This window comes from Emys orbicularis, chromosome 22, assembly GCF_028017835.1.
Source record: "Emys orbicularis isolate rEmyOrb1 chromosome 22, rEmyOrb1.hap1, whole genome shotgun sequence".
Taxonomy (NCBI): Eukaryota; Metazoa; Chordata; order Testudines; family Emydidae; genus Emys; species Emys orbicularis.
Window position 1 is genome coordinate 6,841,806 of NC_088704.1, and position 24,226 is coordinate 6,866,031.

At 52.8% G+C, this 24,226-nt stretch overlaps 1 protein-coding gene across 1 annotated transcript in view; it reads right to left on the bottom strand.

Annotated features, from left to right (window-relative positions):
* The window catches only part of LOC135893482 (protein-arginine deiminase type-2-like), an 81,675-nt gene that overhangs the window by 42,074 nt on the left and 15,375 nt on the right, over window positions 1-24,226 (bottom strand). The window contains exons 2-4 of the mRNA XM_065421310.1: window positions 21,308-21,491; window positions 15,788-15,860; window positions 2,872-2,933 (exon numbers count right to left, since the gene is read on the bottom strand). Of these exons, the coding sequence (XP_065277382.1) occupies window positions 2,872-2,933; window positions 15,788-15,860; window positions 21,308-21,491 (319 nt within the window). The remainder of the gene's footprint in view (window positions 1-2,871; window positions 2,934-15,787; window positions 15,861-21,307; window positions 21,492-24,226) is intronic.

Below are 24,226 nucleotides of genomic sequence, written 5' to 3' on the forward strand. Positions count from 1 at the left end.
TAAGCTATCCAATAGGAGAGGCCAACCAGAGGGGTGTACGCTAAGCCCCGCCCCTCTCGTGGAGCTAAGTGCTTCAATCAGGGGGTGGAGGAGAAAGAGGACAACTTCCCTCATATCATTTACCCTGGGGGGTAGGGTATTCACCTGGGATGTGGGAGACCCCCCCAGGTCACATCCCCTCTACCTGATGGGAGAAAGGACTGGAACAGGGTTCTGCCACCTTGCTGGTGCGAGCTCTAACCACTGGGCTACAGGGTATTTCTATGTGTGGAGGGGGGAGTCCCTCAGTCTCTCCAGTGGGAGCTGTTGCGTGGTGGATAAATAATTGAGAGTCATTGGAACAAAGGGACTGGCTCCTGGGTCTCCCACATCCTGGGGGGGGGGCGCTGCACCCACCCAAACCAGAAAGTCGTTCCCAGCCTTGGCCTCTCTCCCGCGCTCTAAGAGACAGAACAATGGACTGTCCCATCGCTCAGTGGTTAGAGCACTCAGTTGAGAAATAGTAGATCCCTGTTCAAAACTGCAGGTGGAGGGGACTTGAATCAGGGGTCGCCCACTTCCCAGATGGGTACCCTAATTACTCATCTAAATGTTATGGGAGAAGGCCTCCTCTTCCCCTCCTCACACCACGCTGGTTTGTGTACACTTGTCTGAGGGGCCCGATCCGGCAGGTGGCCTCTGCGCACTCCCTACTGGATCGGGCCCCTAGCCAGCTGAACACTCCCTTCCCCATGGTTTGTGAATCGCTCCGGGGCTGAGGCGGGAGATCAGTGCCTGGGTGCTCACGGGGAGCAGCAGTGCCCATGGCCAGAGGCAGAAACATAGGCACTGAGGGAGCTTTGCAAAAACTCAGGGGCCGAGTTTAGGCACCTCCAGGGTTGCAGCAGGAATTCTGTGCATCACAGTGGTCCCCACCCTGGGACTGAGATACCTAAACCAGGGATTTAGGTGCCTAGATCCTTTCAGGCATTCAGGACCTCAGCCAGATCCTCAATCTATGCAAATCAGCATAGCTCCATTGAAATCAGTGGCGCTGTGCTGATTTATGTGGGTGAGGATCCAGGCCTTGGACTGCACCTCTCTCCACTCAGGCTAGTCCATTGACAGGTATCCCGCGCAGCATCAACTGGTCATAGATGAAAAACTGTAATGAGCAAGCTGGCTTTCGAGTGACGAGATCGTGTGCAGATCACATCTTTACCTTGAGAGAGAACTGATTGAGAAAGGGCCAGTCTGCCAGAGAAGATTAGGTTTGAACGGCATAGATTTCACCAGAGCTTTCGACTGCATTCAAAGAGAGTCACTATGGAACATCTTGTGACAATATGGGCTTCCAAGAAAGATACTGTCACTGGTCAAGATGAGTATGAAGGTTCAAAATGGAGAGAAAGTGGCGAGACCAATCATTTTGATATCACTGGAGTACTGAATCCTATCATCCTTTCTTTTCTGCATTATGATGGATTACCTGATGTGACGAGCAACATCAAAGGAAGATACAGGAGTTATCTGGAATAGAGGAAAACTTCAAGTTCTTGACTTTGCAGGTGACATTGGTCTGTTGGACACAGATGCTGATGCCATGAACAAGACCCCAGTCAATTGCAAGTGTGAGGCTGCCAAAGTAGGATAACAATCAGCCAAAAGAAAATGAAAGTCAGGATTGTTGAAAGAGGAATTAGCAGTGATGGTATATATGTGATTGACAGTATAGAATACAGCATGGTTAATGAGTTTGTCTACCTTGGGATCACAATCTGTGCTGCTGGCCAACTCCATAAAGACATGGAAGCAAGAATTGCAAAGGCAAATGGTGCTTTTTTTGAGCCTGGCTAATATTTGAAAAAATAAGGAGATTCACACAAGAAACGAGATAAAGTTATACAATGTCACGGTGATACCTACACTGTGATATGCGTCTGAAACTTGGCAACAACACGGAAACTTAGCCCACAACAGGAAACTTAACACATTCCATCAGAGATACTTGCAGAGAATACATGGTGTCCACTGGTGGGATAAAAGTAACTACCGCTGATATGCTACAAAGGACTGGCCAACAGCCTGTAGAGACAATGATTCGAGAAAGACGGTGGAAGTGGTTTGGGCTTGTTGTACTGATGTCAAACCACCAGATTCTTAGACAAGTCCCTGACTGGATACCACTTGGTGGAAGATGGAAAAGCAGAGGACAACAGATGACATATAAAAAAAAACATTGAGAAAGATATCGCTGTCATGGAAACAGTCTATAATGGAGCAAGAAATGTGCCACCAGACAGATGGAGGTGGAAACACGGGGTTGCCTCATGTGTCACAATGCGTGAGAGCATCTAATCTACCCTGATCTATCCCTCGCGGAGGCATCCAAGTGTATTACCACACAGGATGTATCTCCCCCTCAACCACATGATTGTCAGCTCCTGGAAGCCAGCCCTGTGTAGGGGTGCAGCCACTACTGGCTGTGTCAGACGTGTTGTGTTCTATGTCAGATGCTGTTACTCTGTGGAAAACAACATAGCTTCTCTCTAACTCTGCCACCCCCAGCTTCCTGTGGGGAAGAACGATCAGCCTAAAGCGCAATTTAAACCCTGCATCAGATGACTGCAATTGACTAAGGCTGTGCCTGCATTGGGCTGTACGTGGGCATCATGGGCCGAACATAGATTCTAAGGGAAGGAAAGTCACAAGTTTATTGAACAGCGATGTCATTCCAGGCTCCACACCCGGGTCCAGGAGTCACATTTCACAAAGTCTCCTAAGAGGCCAGGAACAAGTGGATCCTTTAAAAACACAACGTGGAAAGGCCTGTTGGAGTCCGCAGTGCCCTGCTGACACACGCTAGCACGATGGAACCAAAGGCAAACTTACCTTCCTTGGGTTGTTCTTTTCGACCACTCCGTCGCGATCTGCGTCAACGTCCAGAGAGATCCCTAGGAACACAACACATCTGGTCAGATCACTGCTCACCTGAGCCCTGCAGTGCAAATAAGAATTGAGGGCTGGTGCAGTGGGCAGAAGGGGCAATAAAACAGTCTTCATGGAACTTAATAGTCAGTGGACGTAACAAACCCATTTTATAGATTCACAGATTGTACGGCCAGAAGTGACCACGGTGATCATCTAGTCTGACCTCCTGTTCAGCACAGGCCAGAGTCCGTCCCTAAAATAATGCCAGCGCAGATCTTTTCAAAAACTCTCCAATCTCGATCTACAAATCATCAGTGATGGAGAATCCAGCACGACCCTTGGTAAATCGTTCAGCTGAGCGACTTGGGCTCAGTCTAAGGCATGCTTTCCAATCCTTCCGTCGTTCTCATAGAATCATAGAATATCAGGGTTGGAAGAGACCTCAGGAGGTCATCTAGTCCCACCCCCTGCTCAAAGCAGGACCAATCCCCTCCTAGCTCTCCTCTGAACCCTCCCCAATGTATCAACAGCCTTCATGAATTGTGGACGTCCCTTCTGAAACGCCTGGGAAGCAAGTGAGTTAAGCCCTGAAGGGAGACCAAGTCTGCATTGGCAGCAGGCAGGGAGGAGACCCCCTCTGCCTTCATTCAGGTGACCAATCTCACCTGGGTTTCGGAGCCCTCCAGGGATGGGCGCTAGGCCTGTTCATTAAGAGCAGCCACGCTAGGCGCAGCTGGGCCCAGTATTGGAATCACATCATCAGGCAAGAGACACCGGTGAATTCCCTGGCCGCTCCCTGGCTCAGTAGCGGAGAAATTGTGGAGGTGATGCCCGGTGCTGATGTATCAGCATCCCCTCTTGACAGGACAGTTTGCAGAGCCCTATGCAAAGTGATGCAGACAGGGCCCCATCCAGCCCCGCTAGGTCTCGCTGCCTCCTCTGTTGTCTCCTGTTGTTGACTCCCCAGTGACCGCGGCATTAGGTGAGTTGGGAAGCCAGAGGGGGAGCTGCAGTGCTCCTGCCTGAGCAGGGGAGGGCAGGATGGGCATTCAGGGGCCAACGTGCCACTGATTTTGCTCCTTGCGGAAGCATTTACACCCGTGCCCATGGAGGGCACTTTGCACAGGTGCAAGTGCCCCCCTGACACGCAAGGGCAATGGCGAAGCAGGACTTCAGGGCTAGTAGTGGCCCAGCGGCACCAGAGCTGCGGACGGAGATGGAGACAGTGATTTGCTGGCACTGGGCAGGGTGAAGGGCAGGTGTGTGCATAGGGGTCTTAGAATCACACAGACATTAACGATGCTTTATCCTTCTCCAATTTCTCCACTCAGGGGGCTCAAAGTGCTTTATAATGAAATTACCCATCTCACAAGAGGGCTGTGAGGCTATCACATGACTATACTAATTGGCCAAATGGGGAAACTGAGGCACAGGGAGGTTAAAGTGACTTGCCCAAGGTCATACTGGAATACTACTCAAGGCTTCTGACTCCCATGTCTGTGCCTTAACAACAACCCTAGCTGTCTTCCAGCAGCTAGCTCTTACCTAGCACTAGATCTCAAAGCACTTGAGAAACTAGGTCGGTATCATTTCCCCCATTTTACAGATGGGGAAACTGAGGCACAGAGCGGGGACGTGACCTGTCCAAGGTCACCCAGCAGGCTAAGAGCAGAGCTGGGACGAGAACCTACATCTCCTGAGTCCCAGCCCAGTGCTCTATCCATTAGGCTACCCTGCCCCCTGCAAACTGCCCCTTTGGAACCATCACCCTTTGAAGCCCAGTGCAGGCCTCTTCCTTTGTGGCTGCCCTGCTGAACAGCACATTTTCCAAAGGCACTCGCTTACAGCTCAGCGCACAAAAATAAAACCAGCGCCGTCATGTGCTCTGCCAGGGTGTTAGGCAGATTAAGGGGAAATGTCACAAGGATTGTTTTCACCGGGCCCAGGGAACTTCAGAGAAGCAGAAGAGAAAGAAACTAAGGAGCAGTTGGCTCTTCTCTTCCCCTTGTCTCTTTTCAGGACTGGCTCTCTCAAAGCCCTCCCTCTGGTGCAGTCCAGTAGCCAGATTCTGTCTAGGCTGGAATCATTTCTGGTAGGACATGGCCCAATAGCTGGAACACAGGACAAGGAGCCAGTGTAGCCCGTACACCTCCTGTGGGTGGTGCTCTGTCCCATCTGGTGGCACCGAGACCGCTTAGAGATTAATGAGTCTGCTACAGCCTTAGCTAATAGGCCTGTGGCTTTTAGCGCATGCAGTAGAGGCTCATGCACGAAGCTTCAGAGGTCCCAAGTTCGATCCTAATGACCGGGATCTGTCGGTGTTATACCAGAACTCCTGGGTTCCACTCTGAGATCAAGGAGCATGTGCAGTTCAGTGGCTACAGCAGGGGAGTGGGTGTCAGGATGCCTGCGTTCTGCGGTGTGACGTGGGGTAAGCCGCCGCCCTTCTGTGCCTCAGTTTCCCCATCTGTAAAATTGAAAATAATACTCACCTTGGTAAAGAGCCCTGCCCTTGCACAAGATCTGTAAGCGCAGTTCATAAGTGTGAGAGCTCGCTGAGGTAGGAAGGGCTTCAGCTGTCACATTAGAAAGGCCTAATCTCCTTTCGTGCCCCCCCCCCACCCCAGATATTATTTCACTCCTCCACACTGCATGCGGGCCTTGGTTTACTACCACTGACCCCTGGAAAGCTGCTGCCTCTAATCAGCCTGCAGGTCTGAGTGAATAATTGATTTCTCCGTTTGGTGGCCAAACCGAAAAACAGGGAAAAAATGTTCAGCTAGTTTCAAACCAAAAATGATTTCCCCCCGTTCTTCCTCGCCAAAGGGGAAAACTGAAACATTTTGTTTGCATTGAATGAAACGTTTCAAATGTCGTTCATTTTGACATTTGCAGCGTTGTTGTAGCCGCGTCGGTCCGAGACAAGGTGGGGGAGTAGGGTTGCGAGGCATCCGTTTTTTTACAGGAAAGCACGGTCGAAAAGGGACCCTGGGGGCTCCGGTCGGCAATGGTGACCAGCCCGTTAAAAGTCCAGTTGGCAGCACAGAGGGGGCCTGGGGCTAAGGCAGGCTCCCGGCCTGCCCTAACTCTGCGTGGCTCCTGGAAGCGGCCGCCAGGGCCTTGCAGCCCCTAGGCGCATGGGCAGCCAAGGAGGCTCCACGTGCCGCCCTCGCGCCAGAGTGCCGGCTCCGCAGCTCCCATTGGCTGGGAACCGTGACCAATGGGAGCTGAGGGGGCGGCACCTGCGGGCGCGAGGGTAGCGCGTGGAGCCTCCCTGGCTGAATATGTGTCTAGGGGTTGCACGGACCTGGCAGCCAGTTCCTGGGAGCCGCGGTAAGTGCCGCCGGGACCCCGCACCCCACACACCCCAACCCCCTGCCCCGGTACCCCCAACACCCCAACCCTCTGCCCCAGCCCAGATCCCCCTCCTGCACCCCAAACCCCTCATCCCCACCCCAGAGCCTGCACCCTCAGCCGGAGCCCTCACCCCCTTCTGCACTTCAACCCCTGCCCCAGCCTGGTGAAAGTGAGTGAGGGTGGGGGAGAGCGAGTGATGGAGGGAGGGGGGACGGAGTGAGCAGGGGAGGGGCTTCGGAGAAGGGGCATGGCAGGGGTGGGGCCTTGGGATGGGGCGGGGCAGGGGTATTCGGTTTTGTGCGATTAGAAAGTTGGCAACCCCATGGGGAAGGTCATATCTTTTATGGACCAACTTCTGTTGGTGAGAGAGACAAGCTCCTGCTTACAAAGAGCTCTCTTCTTCAGCTCTGGAAAACGTTGACATGTCTGAAAAGAAAGTCGAGGGCGTTGTTTGGCCAAAACTGTTCGCCACATTCGACCCAAATTCATGAACAGTTTTGGTGCCCCGAAAGATGCATTTTTTGGACCAATTTCCATTTGCCAAAAAGATTTCGCTCAGCTCTAGGCACGGCCCAAGCTCTCGGCTACAAGGCAAGTGGTACAGCTCCTGGACAGACAGACTGACGAGAGGTGAAATTCTGGCCCAGGAGTGCGGCTTCCCGTTTCCATAACGTGGCCCTTTGTGCTAGCTTGCGCTGGAGAACCCAGATCTCCGGCTTTGTACTGTACAGTGCTGGCACTAAACCAAACCAGCTGGGGCAGGAGGGTGGCTTTGCTCTTCCAGCGTGACACGAGAAACTGAAGCCGGGAGCGAATATTTAAAGGCACGTACGGATGACCCCACCGGAGACGTGAAACTTCTCGAAGCTGCATGCTGGGTGTTTAGCATTCTAACAGACAGAGGGGTCAGTTAAAGCCAGCACCTAGGCCCATGTCCAGTTATTTCCCAGGAGGACATGCTGGTTTTCAGATATGGGCGGGGGGCCAGGGACTGGGAGGCTCCGCACGCTGCCCCTCCCAGAGTACTGGCTCCGCAGCTCCCATTGGCTGGGAACTGTGACCAATGGGAGCTGTGGGGCTGGTGCCTGCAGGCGCAAAGGCAGCATACACTGCGCAGAGCCGCCTGGCTGCCCATACACCTAGAGGCCACAGGGACCTGGCAACTGCTTCCTTGGAGCCGTGGTAAGCACCACCGGGACCCTGCACCCCTCCCGCACCCAACCCCCTGCCCCAGCCTGGAGCCCTCTTCTGTACCCCAAACCCCTCATCCCCGGTAACACCCCCAGCCCTCACCCCCCCTCCCACACCCCAACGCAGATCTAGGGTTGCCAAGTGTCTAATCACACAAACCCAAACACCCTTGCCCCACCTCCTGCCCCGCCCCTTCTCCGAGGCCCCGCCCTTCTCACTCCTTCCCCCCTCCATCCATCACTTGCTCTCCCCACCCCCACTCACTTTCACCGGGATGGGGCAGGCGGTTGGGTTGTGGGAGAGGGTGAGGGCTCTGGGCTGGGGCTGAGGGGTTTGGAGTGTGGGAGGGGGCTCTGGGCTGAGCCTGAGGCAGGGGGTTGGGGTACAGGATGGGGTGTGGGGTGCAAACTCTGGGATGGAGTTTGTGTGCAGGAGGGGGCTCAGGGCTGGGGATCAGGGTGTGGGAGGGGAATTGGGGTACAGGCTCAGAGAGGGAGTTTGGGTACAGGAGGGGGGTCAGGGCTGGGACAGGGGGTTGGGGTGCGGGCTCTGGGAGGGAGTTTGGGTACAGGAGGGGGCTCAGGGCTGGGGCAGGGGATTGGGATGCATGGGGGGTGAAGGGTGCAGGCTCTGGGAGGGAGTTTGGGTGTGGGAGGGGGCTCAGGGCTGGACGGGGGTTGGGATGCAGGAGCAGGTTTGGGATGCTGGCTCCGGGAGGGGGCTCAGGGCGGGAGTTTGGGTGAAGGAGTGGGTGCAGGGCTGGAGATTGGGGTGCAGGAGGGGGTGCAGGCTCTGGGAGGGAGTTTGGGTGTGGGATGGGGCTCAGGGCTGGGACAGGGGGTTGGGATGCGGGGGGGGTGAGGGGTGCAGGCTCTGGGAGGGAGTTTGGGTGAAGGAGGGGGCTCCGGGCTGGGGTTGGGGTGCAGGAGGAAGTGAGGGGTGCAGGCTCCAGCCGGGGCAGCACTTACCTCGGGTGGCTCCCAGTTGGCGGCGCAGCGGAGCTAAGGCAGGCAGGCTCCCTGCCTGCCCTGGCCCCGCACCGCTTGCGGAAGCAGCTCGGCCATCCCTGGGGGAGCATGGGGGGCTCCGCACGCTGCCCCTGCCTGCAAGCACCACACCTGCAGCTCCCATTGGCCGCAGTCCCCAGCCAGTGGGAACTGCGGAGGTGGTGCTTGCAGGCAGGGGCAGCGCGCGGAGACCCCCTGGCTACCCCCAGGGGCCGCAGGAACATGCCTGGGCTTCTGGGAGTGGCGCGGGGCCAGGGCTAGCAGGGAGCCTGCCTTAGCTCCGCCGGACTTTAAGCGGACTAAAATCTCCTGGTTTGGCTTCAGTAGTCTCCAGTAGATAGAGCCGGATTCCAGGAGACTCCCAGCGAAACCGGGAGGGTTGGTAACCCTACTGGAGCCCCCTTCTGCACCCCAAAGCCCTCATCTCCCACCTCAGAGCCCACACCCCCAGCCGGAGCCCTCACCCCAACCCCCTGCGCCAGCCCGGTGAAAGTCAGTGAGTGAGGGTGGGGAACAGCAAGCGACCGGGGTGCGGGGGGATGGAATGAGCAGGGGTGGGGCCTTGGAGAAGGGGCAGGGCCTCGGAGAAGGGGTGGGGCAGGGGTGTTCGGTTTTGTGTGATTAGAAAGTTGGCAACCCCAACAGCACTACACCTGCAGATGGCACTTTACAGCCATGGAGGTGCGGTAGGAAGTTCTACAGAAAAATCTCAGTGGCACTCTATGGTCCTATCACCACCACCACCCCATGTCCTGGTCATGCATCAGTGGTGCACAGAGACATGGACAGTCCTAGGATTCTGCTACAAACCTGAGGAGACCCTTTGACCCCACCCAAGTACAAAACCTTTGCAAGCTCCCTAGCCACCACTTGAAACCTTAAAACTCCTGCTCAGAGGGTCCTGCTGTTTTTACACAGACACCACCCCCACCCCGACCCCCTTCGCTTTCAAAGTGGGGTTCAAGCAGCTTGAATCAGGGACTTGGGGCCACTTCCAAAACCCACCGAAGGCAGGGAGAGTCTTTCTGCCCATTTCAATGCACTTCGGATCATGCTAGAGGAGCCAGATTCTGCTCTAGTTTACGCTGGTATAAAGCAGGAGCAACTCCATAGAAATCAGTGGAGTTACTTCGGATGTCTACTGGTGTAAACAAGAGCAGAATCTGGTTCCTGTAGCATGATCCAAAGTGCATTGAAATGGGCAGAAAGACTCTCACTGACTTCAGTGGGCTTTGGATTGGGCCCCAAGTCCCTGATTCAACCCGCTTGCTCCCAGAATCTGCAGCTATCCATTATTATTACTGTAACACCTAGGAGCTCTAGCTGTGGACCAGGACCCCAGTGTGCTAGGTGCTGTACAGATACCGAACAGAATGAGAGTCCTTGCTCCTCCGGCGATAGCAAAATAGTGTATTTGACACAGGCGTGGTTGCTAACGGCACCCACTGAGTCCGGTGGCGGTTCCCAAACAGTTTCACGGTAGCAAACCCAGTGGTTTGTTGGCACACGGTGTTGGATTTCAGCACCTAGCGTTGCCACTAGCTCCCTATTTCAACACGTCGTGTGGCATCAGTATTTGCACTGAGGGTGTTTCTTTTTAAAGGCGTCTTGCTGTTATAAACAGCACCTATTGAGTCAGGGCAAGACCAACCCCCTCGTTAGGAGAGGAATTTTTGGCTGTGTCTTCACTCAGCCTTTAGGTCAGCACCCGGCTTAGGAAGATAAAAAATCTCATCCTCACACTCCTCTCTGGTGCTTCCTTACTATGGGCATCGCCTGCAAGACTCCGGTTGACTTCCATTACGTAGGGCTGATTCTGCAAACTACATGTAGGCCTTGCACTAGCTGGCCCACTGAGACCCCTCGCCCCAGTAAGGGTTAGAGAACAGGGGCAGCGGAAGCTTCCTAATTGGGGGGGGGGGGGCAGGAAATGGTGCCTGAACCGTGGCCCCACCCCCCCGCACTGCCCCTTCCCCCTGAGCCTCCACCCTTGTGCTGCCCCTTCCCTTGAGGCCCCTCCCCGTCGCTCATCCTTATGGCTGGTAAAAAGTGGGAGGGCTCTTTTAAAAGTGTGGGGGGGCCCATGACACCCCCCCCCCCAATTAGAGAATCAGGCCCTTAGAGTGCCACTCCTGCAACTGGGTGTGTGCGGGTGGACGCTTGCACCTGTGTGGAGCCCTGCTGAAGTCAAGAAAGACACTTCTACAGGATCAGGGCCCTATTTTGTAGCTACCGGGCTGACACAAAAATCTCAGATCTAAACGCGCCATCATTTTGCAGTGGCCTTTGGGGAAGAGGCTGCCGTTCGTCGTGTGTTTTTGCACAACATTCCTGAGGTCCCTTCCAACCCTAATATTCTATGAACACAAACAGCAATAGGGCCTCGATCCTGACTGGGACCACTTTACAAATAAGAGAGCCCATATCTATTAGTAGATCAAACTGTAGATCATGAATATAGATCACCTTCACTGTACATCGCATTCGTTTATTTAGTCACATTGATCACGGTAATACTTACACTCTAGATTTTATTCAGTATTAGCAGCAGTATTCAATACATTTTTTCCTCTATACAGGCAAATGGATTGGGGCCGATCACAATATTCTGCTCCTAAGAAGTCACAGCTCCAAAGTGTTTAATGAAGGCCCAGTGCCTCCCACAACCTTTCAGTTTGCTCTCCGGCTTGCCATTCAAACTCACTGCTTCTTCGCCACCAGTCCCCTTTTGCACACATGCTTCGATGGAGTCATTTTTCCACAGATGCATGGTACTGGAGAGAAGGCTCCAGTATATCAGGTTTCCAGACACATTTCGAGACATCATGTGAAACAATTCTGTCCCTGCGTAAGCTGTTTTGCCGCTAAGGCGACAGTAGAAACAACTCGGGCAACTACAGTTACTTTCGAGTGAATTTTACACAAGAAAAAGAGCTTCTAGGCCTAGCGCCAAAAGCGGCAGAACCTCAGCTAAAGACGGTGAAGACAAATTACCGACATTTCCTCTGCACAAGCCCTGTGCAAACCAGATGCTACGGCTAGGTTCTGAGTTGCATTTTGCAGATGGGACTCAGAAGCAAATCAATCGACAACGCTGCTAAATGCAGACTCCTCCTCGCTCTTGTGGGTCTGCGGGGACAGCATCCAGGCCAGGCAGAAAAAGTCAAGCATTTGTATTTCAGACGTGTCTAAAAGTTGCAGCTGAGATCAGCGCCCCATGGTGTTAGGTGCTGTATAGACACATCTCAGAGATGCTCTCTGCCCGGAGGAGCTTGGGCCCAGATCCTTGATTTCAATGGAAGTTAGGTATCCCAATACCTTTGGGGATCTGGGCCCTGCAGGATAAAGAGCCAAAACAGACAAAGGACCGGCAGAGAAAATGATCCCTATTTTACAGGGGGGAAACTGAGGCACAGAAATTTTCCCACCTGTATTTTTGGAGGTGCTTGGCACACACAGGCAGGGCCAGATTTTGAAGCGTTCAACTTCCATTTAGGCACCAAAGCGAGAGGCCAGATTTTCCAAAGAGCACTGTGCTTGGGCACATGTGTCTTTGCTGAGCCCTTTTAAAAAAAATCTGGCCATTTGCATCACCCAGGGAACTGCTGGCTTGTTTGAAAATCTGACCCCAATGGTGGGTGCTGAGCCCTGGAAATTCTCAGTGTGGGCTCGTCTGAAAACCTGGCCTTAAGTGACTTGCTAAGGTCACCCAGGGAGGCTATGGCCAAGCCAGGAATTGAACTCAGATCTCTGGAGTCGCAGACAAGTGACTCAATCACAGAAGTAGCCGTGCTTGCCTAACTGGACAGGCTCACAAAGAATACTTGCTCTTAAAGAAAAAGCCCCACTACTGTTTATTTTTTCCATCATGAGGGAAAAAACCAAGAGAGTAGATTGTGTGTCTGGGCTCGTACGTTTTAATAACAATATTGCAGCACTGGATTCTCACCTCCCAGTTCTGTTATTGTCCAGAGTATAACCCCAGATCAGAACAGAGAATCACTGAAACGTAGGACTGGAAAGGAAATCAATAGATCTAGGCCACTCCCCTGCCCCGAAGCAGGACTAAGTATTGTCTGTAGACCATCCCTAACAGGTGTTTGTCTAACCTGTTCTTACAGACCTCCCGGGACAGAGATTCCATAGCCTCCCTAGGTAATTTGTTCTGGTAATTTGTGCTTAACTACCCAAACATCCTTAAGCCGTGAGTGCATGAGAGAGAGAGGGAGAGAAAATGACAAATACATAATGGGAAATAACTGGCTTGGCAGCAGCACGGCTGAGAAAGAGCTGGGAGTTGTGGTGGATCACAACCTCACCGATGCGATCCTGTTGCAAAGGAAGTAAATGCAATTTTAGGTTGCATTGACAGAGGCATAGCATGCAAGTCACGGGAGGGGATAGTACTGCTCTACTCGGCGCTGGTTAGGCCTCTGCTGGAGGATGGTGTCCAATTTTGGTCACCGCTGTATAGAAAGGATGGAGAGAAACTGGAAAGGATCCAGAAATGAGCAACAAAGCTGATCAAAGGGCTGGAATTCAAGCCGTACAAGGAAAGGCTGAAGGAGCTGGGTATGGTTAGTTTGGAAAAGAGGAGATTAAGGGGGCCGTGACAGCGGTTTTCAAATACTCGAAAGGCTGCCCTAAAAAGGATGGAGAAAAATTGTTCTCTCTTGCCACAGAGGGCAGGACAAGAGGCAATGGGTTCAAACTACAGCATGGGAGATTTAAATTAAATCTCATGAAACACTTCCTAACTGTAAGAACAGCAGGACAATGGAACAGATGCCTCGGGAAGTGATGGAAGCTCCTTCACAGGAGGTTTTCAAAAAGAGGCTGGAGAGCCACCTGTCTTGGATGGTTTAGACAACAAATCCTGCAACTTGGCAGGGGGTTAGACTAGATGACTCTTGAAGTCCCTTCTAACCCTATGATTCTATGATCCAATCCTGGACCCAGATCCATCTCTCTTACCCCACACAGCTCCTGGGTGCAGTGCTCTGTCCCCCCAATGGCACTGAGACCACTTGGAGATTAATGAGTCTGCTACAGCCTTAGCTAAGAAGCATGTGGTTTTTAGCTCATGCAGTAGAGGCTCATACGTTTAGCTCCAGAGGTCCCAGGTTCGATTCCACCCATTGATGACTGGGGTCTGTCGGCATTACACCTATATACGAAGGTGAGCAAATCATAGAATATCAGGGTTGGAAGGGACCTCAGGAGGTCATCTAGTCCAACCCCCTGCTCAAAGCAGCACCAACCCCCAGACAGATTTTTGCCCCAGATCCCTAAATGGCCCCCTTAAGGATTAAACTCACAACCCTGGGTTTAGCAGGCCAATGCTCAAACCACTGAGCTATCCCTCCCCAGCAACCCCACTGCACTTTAGGATTTTGGAAATGTGACTGAAATTTGGCAGTTTAACCTGTCTCCAGTTAGCATCAGGCAGGTAGCAAAGCATTAGCTCAGAACTTCAGGGCTTCCCAACGTCCAGACCGCTCCCAGCACGGAGAAGGACTATGTATCAATGTAGAGACAAACCCTGATGCAAGATCCAGCTTCTGACGAAGATAAAAATGGGTTTAAATGGGCTACCGTTTCAAATCTCTTCCTGCCCTTGCTAAGCCCAACACCAGCGGTAACCGTCTCCACAGCTGTGGGTTGCGTGAGCCTTGGTGTATTTCTCAGACACAGCAGAGGGGTGGGGGAGAATTGCACCCACATAAGTACCTCTTTTGCTAAGAATTCTCCATCTCAGATGCTTCTTTGATCGGGAAGGCAGGTACCAGGCAGTGGGTCAGAGCAAAAATTCCCAGTGGGCCCTGGCCTCATTACTGCATGCAGCCGACTAGCAAGACAGCGGACTTCCCAATTGCATCTCAAAGACGCATCGAAACCGCCGGCTAAAATCAAGATGCCCCGTTTCTGAAATTGTTGTGCCTCTCAGACAGTACCTCAGCCACAAACTTCCTACAGCTTTGTCTACACTGGCAATTGAAGGACAAAACTTATGTCTTTCCGAGGTGTTACCCCCCCACCCCGAAAGACCAAAGTTTGGCCGCGACAAGTGCCTGTGTGAACGGCGCGTTGTCAGCAGGAGCGCTCTCCTGTTGACGACGCGAACGCCGCTTGTTGGGGATGGAAGTATTTTGTCGGCAAAAATGCCGACAAACAGCGGCTACACTGCCCGACTTTTAGCGACGCGGCCGTGTCGACACGGCCGCGTCGCTAAAAGCTGTGTAGTGTAGACGACGCCTAGGAACAGCGGCAGGAGGCGATGTGACAGTACGTTTTGGATCAATGGCGCATTTCTTGACAGACTGACAACTCAGATCTGCGTCCCCTCGTCTCCCTGCAGCAGGTCCTGCATGCCCCTCAGGCCAGCCCTAAGAGCTGAAACATCCTTCTTCATTAGAACAGGCTCCAGGGCTGGAGCACCCACAGAAAAAACCAGCACCCCCTCCAGCACCTCTTGCCCACTGGTGGCCCCGCTGATCAACTCCTCCCCCTCCCTCCCAGCGCCTCCCACCTGCCATGATCAGCTGGTCCACGGCGTGCAGAAGGTGCTGGGGGGAGGGGGCGGAGCAGGGCCAGGGTGCACTTGGGGGAGGGGGTGAAGCGGAGGCAGGAAGAGGTGGGGCGGGGGTAGGAAGAGGTGGGGCGGGGGTGGGACCTTGGGGGCAGGGGTGGAGTGGGGGCAGGGCCTGAGGCTGAGCAGGGGTTGAGCCCCTGTGGGGAAAAGAGGAAGCCGGCACCGGTGCTTGTGGGACTCAAGAACAAGCCGCGTGCCCTCTGGTTACGGACTGCGCTCGGAATCTTCACGGCGGGTGGACGGGCTTGACGTCTCCGGATGCTCGGCTACATCACTTACCCAGCCGCTAATTCGCTGCTTGTGCTGTCACAAGCCATGGGCTGGAAGACGACCCAGTGGCAGAGGTGGGAATAGAACTACGGACTCCTGCCTCCAAGGCCATCCTCTTCCTCCTCAGCACCATCACTGGACCCAAAGGAAAACTGGCACCGTTTTGCTAAGCCCAGCAGCCTAAAGAGGCCAGATGCCCCATCACTCTTACACGTGTCCAGAGCAGCATAGTAACTCCTTGCAGGTGAAGCGTGGGCCATCGCTTTGACTACAAGTTCAGCACTGCTGGATTTGCTTGGTCTTTGCCACCTTGCTAGCCAGAATTTCATTTCACTCCAAAGTTCCCAGGTCTGAGCTGATTCCTTTAAGTAGCTCAGAAAAGCTCTATTCATTTGCAACATAAAACCTAAGTGATACAAGATTCTTGGCTTTGGTCTGCCCCGAAAGCACTTGCACTTACCAATGCCTGTCAGGAAGACACCAGCTTGGTCTATGGGAGGCCCTCCATTCTCGTCGTAATAGTTCACCGTTACCTGGAAACACACAACGCAGGCTAGTGAGGGAGAGGGGTGGGCAGGACAGGGCCTGGCCATTTAAACCCGGGAGCCGGAGAGCGACGCAGGGCCCGATCCTTGGTGCCACTCTCCCAGTGCAGCTTTCTGCTCCAATCCCTGCCTGTGGCTTGGGTCTGTCCCTGCCGTGACTCCTGCCCCTGCTCCTCTCTGGCCAAACTTTGCTCCCTTCTCATCCATCCAAATCGCTGCTGCGACAATTAGCTGCCACCACGTCACTGCCCTCCCGGAAGCTTGCCACTGGCTTCCTCTCTCCCTCTGTGTCAAGTTCAAGTGGCTCATCCTCACCTTTGATCTCCCCTCTTCCCACTCCAGCCCTACCTCGCCCTTTGGGAGCCTTCTCCCACTCGACTCGATGCTTCTCCCAGGCCTCGGACATCCCAGCAACCCGAGCCTTCGCATCCTGCCAGCACACACGGCTCCGCGGCTGCCGAACGTGAATCAGCCAACAGAGCTCTCTTCCGGAAGGTAACACACTGCACTGGCTTGGGTTCAACGCCTCTGCAGCCTCTACTCAGTCCATTGGCCTCCATGGAAGGGCTATGGGTCGGATTCTTCCCCCCCACAAGGCACCGTGTGTCTGACTTATATTTATCTGTTGTGTTGGGGCACAAACTAGGGAGAGGCACCCTGGTGCCAACGCACAGTCCAGCCATGGGGGGGGGGGGGGGGGAGTAGCTGTTTGAGTTTCCCCCCCCCGTCTTGGGGCAGCCGGTTCAATCTCCGGTGCAGGCCAGAGAAGTTCGGAAGGCTGCTCTGAACGGTGCCCCAGCCTGTTATGGGCCTTTGTGCTCCTGGGGAATGCTGTTGGCAACCACTCATCTCCCACGGCACACCCCCCGCGCCAGGGCTGCCGCAGAGGTAGGATGTAGCGCTGGCTACTCTGTCTCTCTGCCTGCTGGGAAGGCCCCGCTACTGGGCATATGCCACAGTGCTCAGCAGAAAGGCGATGCAGCAAACCCATGAATTCCGCTCTCTCTGTTGTGCCTGCTCTCAGCACTCACTGAGACAAGGACAAATACCGCAGTCCTGACCTGCGGCATCCCTGCTTTTCTGGGCAGGGTGCTCCTAAGCAGGAACAGGGCCACGCACTCAACTGGGGACTAGTCACCCCATCAAGCCCATATTCACTTCTGAACCGAACAGGATTGGAAGCCCAGTCTCCAGCGGGAAGAAAGCCAGTCCCTAGCCCAGCGTTCTGCCCTGCCCTGCAGCTCCCGTAAGGGATCAGACGCCAGCCTTGGTCATGAGACTTCAGCGATCTGGCACGTAGCCCCTCGAGAAGAAAGCCAGCTCGCTCGGATCCAGCAGCTTGGCTGGTATGCGGCGGCAGCTGCAGTTAGTGTCTTGTTGCCAAATGAGAGACCCAGGTTGAGAGAGAAGGTTTAAGCTATTAGGCCTGAAGGCGGTCTCCATTACCCAGGGTGACATGGAAGGAAACCCAATGCTCTCGGCAACAGAGCTCCTTCTTGCTGAGCGAAGCCAAGCGGTCACGTAGTGTGAAGTCTGCATGCATGAGGAATGGGACTGGGGAGGAGGCGGCAAAAGGAGCAGCTTTCTGACCTCAGTGTGAATCAAAGGCCAGTGATCTGCTCAGTTTCAGGACTTAGCCTGCTTGTGGGAAGCACTATCTTTAGAGCTGGGTGAATGGGGAAGATGGAACCAAACTCTGAAAGGGTCCCAGGGAGACAGAGGCCAGCAGGGAGATAGAAGGGGCTTGCATTAAGCCAGGTCTCAGCTTGTCCTGTTCCTGAAGAGGAAGAGACAGGGGCCGATTGCTATAGAATTAAGTAACAGATGGATGGAAGGAGAGGGGAGCAGGCAGAGGAAGGACTTTGGGTATAACATCTTCTCCCAACAAACAGCACCCACTTCACATTGTTAGCAAGAGGAGGCTCTGGTGGAAGGGTGAGCGTAGAAGTGGGTTTGCTGCCATCTTCTGTTCGCTACCTTGTGGGGCCCACTGGGATGTACCGCCTGGCTAAGGAGCTCAGCGTTAGCCAAACTCCGCTCCCGTTGCAATCAATGGGAGTTTTATCACCGAGTTCGATGGGAGCGGAGGTCGGGCAGCACTTTTGAAAATCCCACTCTCCAAGGAGACAGGACTGCAGTCAGACAGGGAGCCGCTAGAGCAACAGGCGTTTAAGCACAAGGATTTTACAGTGAAAAGCCTTTTTGTTTCACGATCCGAACTGCCAGATCGTGCGTCTATTTCACAGTCCAGCCCAAACTCCCCAAGTTTGCTCGCCAGCCTACAGAGTTGGACGGAGGATCCCATGCAATGAATTGATCTGATCAGTTGAGTCCGTTCACCCCCTCATGTGCAAGTTGTTCATGAACAGACCAACAAAACAAGTTTCAGCCTAGGAGTGGTCAGCAAACTGCTCTTTACCGGTCCTGGGGTGCAACCATCTCCCTCAGTCACAAGTATTTTAACTGCTTCCTCGGGGGGTGAGTGAAACACTTTAAACATGAGAACAGCACCAACTCCTAGCAAGACTGCGGCCATCCACCGCTTGCCAGCTCCCTAGGATGCCAACAAGCTTGACAGTGTCTCGGGAATGCTCAGCTCTGGTAGTTTTTCCTGCTGGTTTCTGCACCACCAGGCCTGGCCACTGAGTGAAAAGTACAGCGAGTGGAGCATTACGGTTGCATGTCCTCAGACGGACCCTTGAGCAAGAGACAGAGTGATATTACCCTGTTGGCTTTGGGGCCATCCTAGTACAGCAAGATACCATGCCAGGTGCCACCCACGTGGTTACCTATGGCGCCAGAGCCTTGGCAGCTAGAGCACAATGATAGGCACACACAGACAGGAGGGTGCTTGCTCCTGTCCGGTGCTATGAACCTTTCTTCCTGTGCCTTTACATCGCATTCTTCACCCCGAACTCAGACCATGAGCCTCCTGAGTCTGCATTTGACCCCTACCACCTAAGCTACGTGTGCACATCAAATCTTCTATTTCTGCACCTCAATCAAAGATGCGACACGACAGAACCATCTACTCAGGACACTCCCTACATTAACACAGGAACAAATCAACATACCCTTAGAGCCCTGACCGGGGTTATTCTATCTACTACCCAAGATCCACAAACCTGGAAATCCTGGACGCCCCATCATCTCTGGAATTGGCACACTCACTGAAGGACTATCCGGATATGTGGACTCTCTGCTCAGACCCTATGCCACCAGCACTCCCAGCTATCTCTGTGACACCACTGATTTCCTGAGAAAACTACAATGCATTGGTGATCTCCCAGAAAACACCATCCTAGCCACCATGGATGTGGAGGCTCTCTACACAAACATCCCACACACAGATGGAATACAAGCGGTCAGGAACAGTATCCCTGATGATGACACAGCACAACTTGTTGCTGAGCTCTGTGACTTTATCCTCACGCACAATTATTTCAAATTTGATGACAATATATACCTCCAGACCAGTGGCACCGCCATGGGCACCCGCATGGCCCCACAATATGCCAACATTTTTATGGCTGAGCTGGAACAACGCTTCCTCAGCTCTTGTCCACTCACGCCCCTTAGCTACATCGATGACATCTTCATCATCTGGACCCATGAGAAGGAGACTCTGGAAGAATTCCACCATGATTTCAACAGCTTCCACCCCACCATCAACCTCAGCCTGGACCCATCTACACGGGAGGTCCACTTCCTAGACACCACAGTACAAATAAGTGATGGTCACGTTACCATCACCCTATACCGAAAACCCACCGACTGCTATGCCTACCTTCATGCCTCCAGCTTCCACCCCGGACACACCACACGATCCAGCATCTACAGCCAAGCGCTGAGATACAACCGCATCTGCTCCAACCCTCAGACAGAGACCAACACCTACAAGATCTTCACCAAGCATTCTCAAAACTACGATATCCGCACAAGGAAATAAGGAAACAAATCGACAGAGCCAGACGTATACCCAGAAGCCTCCTGCTGCAAGACAAGCCCAAGAAAGAAACCAACAGAACTCCACTGGCCATCACCTACAGTTCTCAGCTTAAACCTCTCCAACGCATCATCAGTGATCTACAACCCATCCTGGACAATGATCCCTCGCTTTCACAGACCTTGGGAGGCAGGCCAGTCCTCGCCCACAGACAACCCACCAACCTTAAGCATATTCTCACCAGCAACCACACACCACACCATAACAACTCTAACTCAGGAACCAATCCATGCAACAAACCTCGATGCCAACTTTGCCCACATATCTACACCAGCAACACCATCACAGGACCTAACCAGATCAGCTACAACATCACCGGTTCATTCACCTGCACGTCCACCAATGTTATATATGCCATCATGTGCCAGCAATGCCCCTCTGCTATGTACATTGGCCAAACTGGACAGTCCCTACGTAAAAGGATAAATGGACACAAGTCAGATATCAGGAACGGCAATATACAAAAACCTGTAGGAGAACACTTCAACCTCCCTGGCCACACAATAGCAGATGTAAAGGTAGCCATCTTACAGCAAAAAAACGTCAGGACCAGACTCCAAAGAGAAACTGCTGAGCTTCAGTTCATTTGCAAATTTGACACCATCAGATCAGAATTAAACAAAGACTGTGAATGGCCAGCCAACTACAAAAGCAGTTTCTCCTCCCTTGGTGTTCACACCTCAACTGCTAGCAGAGGACCTCACCCTCCCTGATTGAACTAACCTCGTTATCTCCAGATGATTCTTGCCTGCATATTTATACCTGCCTCTGAAAATTTCCATTACATGCGTCTGACGAAGTGGGTATTCACCCATGAAAGCTTATGCTCCAATACTTTTGTTGGTCTTAAAGGTGCCACAGGACTCTGTTGCTGTTTACAGATCCAGACTAACACGGCTACCCCTCTGATATACAACAGAACGGTGACCACCGTGGCAAAGTTAAAAGGAAGCCGGCCCCCAATCAGACACGTGGAGCATCGTCCTGTGACATTAGAGCTTCCAAGTCTGGCTGAGGACATGAGAGAAGAGGCCACTCTACACCAATGTCCTTACCCGACAGTGTCAGTTCAGTGGAGACGACACCCAGGCATGCTCTGTCCAGTTTAGGACAGATGTTCTCAGGGCACCTTCAAACCCAGAATCCTCCTGGGATATCTAGTCTCCTGCTGCTGCTTCTTGCCCACGCAGGTCCATCTATTGCCCCTCTCTGTCATCGGGAGAGGATGTGATGGACTTTGCTATGGCCACCACACCAAGGAGTGAGACTTAACACCAACCTGTACCTGCCCATGAAGATCTATTTCCCCTTGATCCTAGCTCGCCCATGGCAAGACATGCAAGTGCCCCATACGATATCTCATCCCTGCTCCTGTCTCAAGTCAAGCGAGTACCCAGGATACAAGGATGCTCGCCGGGCCTTCCTTTACCTTGTTGTCGTTGGCCTCTGTGCTGGCTTTGTTCATGCTGAGTTTCAGGACTGTCCCATGGTCGAGAGGCCACTGCTTCCCTCCATTTGCGGAGGCCACCTGTGATTGGTCATCGGTAACGACTTCAACTTGAACCCCGGCCGTGTGCTTCACGCTGAACGACACAGCCCCTGCAGGAGCCGCTCTGCAACAGAGAAGGGGAAGGGGGGAATCAGTCAGAGGGCGGTGGAGAGAAGAATCGGAGATGCCTGACTGTCCCCTACCCGGCAGTGCTGACCCCTGACCTTTGGCGAGAGGAAAAGGTGGTTCAGTGATCACTGCAGACATGCATCCCAGCAGCATTTTCATACGTAGCAACCTGATTTGCAGAGAGGCAGAGCGCCCGCAGCTCCCATCAGCAGAGGCGGCAGGTGCCTCCAACTAAGCACTTAAATCCATACGAAGACACCTCCAGAAGTGGCACCCGAAGAGGTGCTGAGCACGCCTGAGCTTACATTGAAGTCAATAGAGAAGCAACTGCTCAGCACCACCAAAGATCAGGCCACTCAAGCGCCAAAACGTGGATTTAGCTGCCCAGTTTTAGACAGCCGAGTTTGAAAATACTGACCAGCCCACGTATCACGACCCATGCCTGGCCATGCCAGCATGGTGCCTCCCTTCACTTCCCTTGCTGCCCACAGATCTGGCTAAGCAGGATGCCTTTCTTTGCAGTTAAAATGAACCCTCCACTCTTGCTGCCCCGATAAGAAAAGATCAGACCTTTCATTGTGTGCATGATGGGAGCAGCCTACCCCAACGGCTGGAGCAAGGGGCTAGGAGCCAGGCGCCCTGGGTGCTATTCCCCACTCTGCCACTGGCTATGTGATCTTGAAGAAGTCACTTAACCTCTTGGGGCCAGATTTTTAAAGGTATCTGTGTATCTAAATCCCCCTGATTTCAAAGAGTATTAGGCACCTAAGTACCGTTAAAATCTGGCCCTCTGTGCCTCAGTTTCCCCATCCGTACAACAAAGAGTGTCATTTTCCCCCCACCTTTGCAAGAGCTCTCAGATCCCTGGCTAAAATTAGGGATTTCATAGACGGGAACTAGCTGTAAGAGCTCTTAAAAAACACTAACCAACCTGATCCTTAATATCCAGGCCTTTTAATGCTATGCACGTGAACTGGATCACGACCTCTCTTCCAGCCAGGCCCAGTTATAACAAGCCATGAGGCTCAAAGGCTGAAATCTTAGACAAATGCCAGGTGTCTTTTTGGAATGACTCGTGGGCATTTTGTATATACTAGAGAAGGCAAAGATTGCATGAATAGCTGGAGACCCCCGAAAGACCCTTGGGACGGGAGAAGACTAAAGAGAGACCCAGCCAGTCTCTCACAATTAAAGACTTCTGTCTAGAAAAGGATTAACACTGGAATGTCAGTTAGTTGTAAGTGACTGCAAGTTTTAATATTATAGGACAGCTTACAGACCCCAATCATTGTGCCAGGCGCTGTACAAACGCTTATGAGACAGTCCCTGTCCTGAAGGACTTACAATCTAAACAGACAAAAGAGAGGGTGGAAAAAAGGCACACAACATAAGAACAGCCGTACTGGGTCAGACCAAAGATCCATCCAGCCCAGTATCCTGTCTGCCGACAGTGGCCAATGCCGGGCGCCCCAGAGGGAGTGAACCTAACAGGTAATGATCAAGTGATCTCTCTCCTGCCGTCCATCTCCACCCTCTGACAAACAGAGGCTAGGGACACCATTCCTTACCCATCCTGGCTAATAGTCATTAATAGACTTAACCTCCATGAATTTCTCCAGTTCTCTTTTAAACCCTGTTATAGTCCTAGCCTTCACAACCTCCTCAGGCAAGGAGTTCCACAAGTTGACTGTGCGCTGTGTGAAGAAGAACTTCGAGCAGAGTGATCAGAGCGTTGGTTGACAAACATGTTTATTTCACATTTTTTCACCCCTTCAAGCAATTGACAAAAATTAACCAAATCAACCCAACCTCCATCCCCCCCAAAACTCCCAAACCACAACAAAATTGAACTCTAGAGAAAAATTCCCTCCGGTTTTAGGATCCAGTCAATCCCTTTTTAACTTCTCAGATCACAATGAACAGCTCACAAATCTATTCCATAAGCCGAAATGGGCATCTCAAGTGCCAGTTAAAGTTGCTAAGTGACAGTCATGTCCTGACCGACCCATCACTTACAAATGCAAGCGGTTTAAACCCAGTGGAATGAAATACTGAGGAAACACACAGCTTCCCACTTCACCCACATTGGGTGAGATTTTCAACTTGGGGGATTTAGCCAAGCGACTCCCACTCACTTCAATGATCTTACAAGGGGTTGAAGGCCCTCAACTTTCACTGGAGTCAGAGTCCCTTCTAGACAATGACAAAAAGTTAAGGATATGTTTAACAATGTATGAATGGCCATACTGGGTCACACCAATGGTCCATCTAGCCCAGTGTCCTGTCATCCGACAGTGGCCAATGCCAGGTGCCCCAGAGGGAGTGAACAGAACAGGGAATCATCCAGTGATCCATCCCCTGTCGCCCATTCCCAGCTTCTGACAAACAGAGGCTAGGGACACCATCCCTGCCCATCCTGGCTAATAGCCATTGATGGACCTATCCTCCAGGAAATTATCTAGTTCTTTTTTGAACCCTGTTTCTGTTCTGATCCACTGAATGTAACTCTTAGCCCTGGTCTACACCAGGAGGAGTCGGGGGGGGGGGGGGGAAATCGACCTAAGATACACAATTTCAGCTATGAGAATAGCGTAGCTGAAGTCGACGTATTTAGGACTACTTACCGCGGCGTCTTCATGGCGCTGAGTCAACTGCTGCTGCTCCCCTGTCAACTCCGCTTGCACCTCTCGCGGCGGTGGAGTACCAGAGTTGACGGGAGAGTGCTCGGGG